This window comes from Myotis davidii, unplaced genomic scaffold, assembly GCF_000327345.1.
Source record: "Myotis davidii unplaced genomic scaffold, ASM32734v1 scaffold425, whole genome shotgun sequence".
NCBI lineage: Eukaryota > Metazoa > Chordata > Mammalia > Chiroptera > Vespertilionidae > Myotis > Myotis davidii.
The window spans coordinates 2049605-2054332 of NW_006296413.1; the positions used below are offsets into that span (position 1 = coordinate 2049605).

General features: G+C 59.5%; 1 protein-coding gene across 1 annotated transcript in view; it reads right to left on the reverse strand.

The window, feature by feature from the left end:
• Positions 1-4728, reverse strand: part of ALDH3B1 (aldehyde dehydrogenase 3 family member B1) — a 37096-nt gene that overhangs the window by 31072 nt on the left and 1296 nt on the right. The window contains exon 2 of the mRNA XM_015568954.1: positions 882-1044. Coding sequence (XP_015424440.1) covers positions 882-1043 — 162 coding nt within the window. The 5' untranslated portion in view covers position 1044. The remainder of the gene's footprint in view (positions 1-881; positions 1045-4728) is intronic.

The following is a 4728-nucleotide window of genomic DNA, read 5'->3' on the forward strand; positions in this document are numbered from 1 at the left end:
TCAAGTGATGGCTAATTCCAGCCTGTCATAATAAATGCAAAAAGTTCATCAAAAGGTTGATGGGCTTCTATATTCAGCAGGGCTGAATACATATTGTTGCCTGCTGGAATGGCTGAAAGCTTTTCCCCAAACCTAAACATTTGCATATATTATTACCAGCTACCAGACAGCTGAGGGCATTTCCCCAAACCTGATGCCTACTATATATGAAACCTTAACCTTTGATATGTATATCTGCTTTGCTTTTGCAGTGGTTCTCAACCTGTGGGCCGCGACCCCTTTGGCAGTCCAACGACCCTTTCACAGGGGTCGCCTAAGACCATCCTGCAGATCAGATATTTACATTATGATTCATAACAGCAGCAACATTACAGTTATGAAGTAGCAACGAAAATAATTTTATGGTTGGGTCACAACATGAGGAACTGTATTTAAAGGGCCAGACAACATGAGGAACTATTTAAAGGGCCAGCAGGTTGAGAACCACTGCTCTAGGACAATTTGTGTGACTAAAGACCGAGGGGTTCAGAGATTCAGAGAACTTGGTTGCTGAAGCTAAGTCTCCTCTGAGAAGGTGGAGTCCAGCCATGGCTGCTGCTGGCATTGGGAGGGGCCGAGCCTTCCAAATTTATATTTCATGTCTAGTCTCTTTATTAATTACACGCAGCCCTTCTCCAGATTCCTGAACCTTCTAGATGCCGGATAACACCGGCAGAGTGAAAGAAGACCTGAATGAATGGATGAATGGAGAGGACCAGGTTATGGCACAGCAGAAGGGTGGAGTTGGATGGGCTTTTAGTTCCACTTCATAGAGGATGAAGCTGTCACCAGGCCCCTTGTCCCAGCTCCCCCTCCCCTGCCTGCCTCCCGCCACCCCTCACCTTGCGCAGGTCCTGCGCCAGCGCCTCCTGCAGCAGCTGCTTGTTGTCCTGCAGGAAGCGGCCCAGGCCCTTGAGCTGTGCAGCCCGGAACTCCGCCGGCCGCGTCCGCCCCGAGCGGAAGGCCTCCCGCAGCCGCTGCAGCGTGTCCTCAAAGGGGTCCATCCTGTGAGGGCAACGGGGAGCATGGGCAGGGATCCCCAACTTCTCAGGCGCCTGCTTCACCCCCTCCTGCACCCATGTGGGCTCACAGACACTCTCACTGGACTCAGGTGTAACCCCAGAAGGCCAGGGCTGGCCATGTTCACACACACACAAACACACACACACACACACACAGCACACACACACTGCACACACACACAGCACACACCAAATGCACAGACAGCTCCCCTTGGTCAGTGGACAGGGGAGCCCTGGACCTGAGGACTGGTGTGGGCTTGGGGACAGCTACTCCACAGCCCCTAAGGGTGGGCAGGCAGCCAGGGACCAAACAGAAATGAGCCCCAAGCCAGGACCCCGCCTCTTCCCAGTGCCCCTCCTGGGGACGGACTGCCCTCACCCTGCCAACCCTGGAGTGGCCAGGAGGAGTTTGATAAGGAGAGGGGCAGTCCACCAACCGCCACCACAGCCACCAAGTGGGGACGTTCCAGACACAGAATGCTCTGTTCCCCACCCCCATCCCCAGCGGTCGGGGGGGGGGGCATTGCCAAGGGTGACAGTGGCTCAGAGGGTGACAGAGAGTAGGGGCCTCCTCTCCCTGTTCCCGAAAAAGACGGGGAGAGAACGGCCTCCCAGAGGCTCTGCTGCCCACCCCAGTGCGGGCAGCCGCTGTGTAGGAGGAGCAGGGAACAGTGGGGACAAGGGGTTGAGGGGCAGTCATCAGCCAGGGCTGGCAGGGGGAGTAGAGGCCCGACATTCCCCCGGGGCCCCACCTGTTTACTTGACAGAGGAGCGCTCTGCCGCATTCGTTCCGTGGCCTGGTGCCAAGGACCCGGGGGACCCTTTCCTCCTGCCCTTCTGACTTCCTCCTTTCAGGTCTCCGCTTGCCTGATGCCTCCTTCAGGCAGCCCACCCTGGTTACTCCCTCCCACACCTCACAAGGCCCCCTGGCTCTGCTCCCGCTGCACCGGGTCACATGTGTAATAAATACCCAATTTCATCCTATCCTCCTCCCTGGATCTCCCCCTCCTTCCCACCCCTTCCCCCCATTAGACTTAACTCATCGTTGGGGGTCCTAGCACCCACTCTCCTGCTCGTCGGGGGCAGTGAGAGCACCCACCAGCTGGCGCCGTGTTTATCAAGTCCAGTCCGAGCCCAGGGCCGAGTCAGTGCCCCCACGGCTGCCGCTATTGTGCAATGGCTGCTGTTACAACGGGTTCAGCTTTCTAGAAACTCCATGGCCCGAGGGCAGAGCCTGCTGCAGCCAACAGGGTGGCGGCCCAATGGGCCTCTGTGCTGAGAGCCTGGCTGGAGCCCTCCCCGGCCCATGGGGTGTGACTGGGGCCAAGCTGACCCACAGGCCTCTGGCTCTGGTTGGGAGAAACAGGGCAGTTCCCTCGGGCACCATGGCCTTAGAGAGGGTGGCGGTGTGGCAGAAGGGGACGTGCTCAGGGCCCCTCTCGGCCCCAGGCTCCACCCTTTTTCTGGGAGGAAGCCGCCCTGGCCCTGCGGAGACCCAGGTGCAAGAGCCTGCAGCCCCTGGATCCGCATCTGGGCTGGTGTCCCCGGCTCTGCCTCTTAATGGCCTGACCTTGGGCAAGACACTCACCCTCTCTCTGCCTCAGTTTCCTTGTCACAAGATGGGGATGAGAGAGCGCTGGCTGTCCTCCTGGGGATTAACGACGCGTTTTCCTGTGAGCAGGGGGCGCCCAGTGAAGCCACGGTGCTCCTCCCGCCCCCTCGGTCCTGCTGTCACTCAGACTTCTGATGGAGGCTGGGGCACAGCACCCCACCCTCTCCGGCCTCCCAGGGTTGTTTGCACTTTCGTTAGAGCCTTGGCCGAACCCACAAAAATGTAAGGCGCGGCCCCGGGCACTTGAGTGGTGCACTTCAAGGTGAGGGCGGGAGCTCTGCGGGGGTGCGGGAGGTGGAGGGGGCAGTGGAAATCAGGATGGAACCTTCCAGCAGCCTCTCTTGGCAACACTGAGGCAAACTCACCCAATATTGCCCCCTGCTGGTTGGCCCCCAGGAGCTGCCCGCTGGGAAATGAGCTGGGCACAGCCAGGCACGCATGGAAGCCAAGGCTGCCTTCCACCAGGGTCTGGGGGGACCCTGGGCCTGTGACCTAGCAAAAGACCCAGAAATGACAGGGCTCCCCAAGTCCACCGCCATCCTGGGCACATCTGAGCTGCCTAAGTTCCTAAGGAAGTCAGATTCCACCCTGGCCGTTTGGCTCAGTGGATAGAGTGTCGGCCTATGGAGGGTCCAGGTTCGATTCCGGTCAAGGGCACACACCTCAGTTGCAGACTCCATCCCTGGCCCTGGTCCAGGCCTGTGCGGGAGGCAACCAATCAATGTGTCTCTCTCACATCGATGTTTCTGTCTCTGCCTCCCTCCCTCCTACTTTCTCTAAAAATCAAGGGAAGAATATCCTCAGGTGAGGATTAAAAAGTCGGGTGCCATCACCTGCGCCCCAGTGACTCACTTAACCAGGACAGCTGGGAGGGGCCCTGTTGCTCTCCCCATTGGAGGAGATGGAGATCAGGCACAGACAGCAAGGAGCCTGCCCGGGGGGCCCCATCCCCCACCGTGGCTGGGCGGGGAGCAGGGCAGCCTGACCCTGGGGAGATGGGCCCCTCAGCTGCAGACCCCGGGCCAGGTAGGCAGTGGCATGTGGTACCCAGCTGGGTGGGGAGGTGTGTTGTCCGTATCCTGCTCCTCCCTGTTCCTGCCGATCCCCATTCTGCTTCCCCATCTTTTTTTTTTTTAATATATTTTATTGATTTTTTTACAGAGAGGAAGGGAGAGAGATAGAGAGCTAGAAACATCGATGAGAGAGATACATCGATCAGCTGCCTACTGCACATCTCCCACTGGGGATGTGCCCGCAACCCAGGTACATGCCCTTGACCGGAATCGAACCCGGGACCCTTCAGTCCGCAGGCCGACGCTCCATCCACTGAGCCAAACCGGATTCGGCTTCTTCCCCATCTTGCCTCACCCGAGGTCCCGGGGCTGGCAGGCCAGGGCTCCCGGGGGCACGGACCCTCACAGCAGGCTGCGGGTCACCCACTCGGCCGTTTCTGTCCTGGACCTGCTGCTTCTGGGTGTGTGGACAGGGGTGTGCGGGGCAGGAGTTGCTAAATCGCTGGATGGTGATAGGGACAGGCCTGTTGCCCTGGCCTGGGACCCAGGAGGACGAAGCAGGTCCCCTCAAGGCCACAGGCCTGGGATTCCTCTAATAAGAATAGCCAGGTGCTCACCATGCCGACCTCTGTGCCAGCCTGGGTGTGGCCAGAGCCCGGTGCCCCTCAAGAAAGCTGAGGCCCAGAAAAGTCACAGGGGCTTGAGGAGGGGGATGGACGGGGTGGGCACCCAGGTCTGCTGGCTCCAAGGCACCATCGCCAATCTCCTGCTAGGAGACCTCTCTGGGGCTCGCTTTCCCTGTCTGTGAAGTGGGGGTGGCACCTGTAGCTGTCCCGTGTGCTGCTGGGAGGTCCTGTGCGCCAGGCCGAGCCCTGAATGCCCATTGACATGTCTCTGAGAAGCTGTATTCAGACTGTGAAGGGCAGCTGCCCAGGGGCTGTGGGGGGAGACGCTGGAGCGGGAGCCCGAGGGGAACTGAAGGCAGTGTGAGCGCCAGGGAGGCCAGGACTTCCACCTGAGACCCAGGGTGGGGCGGGGCGGG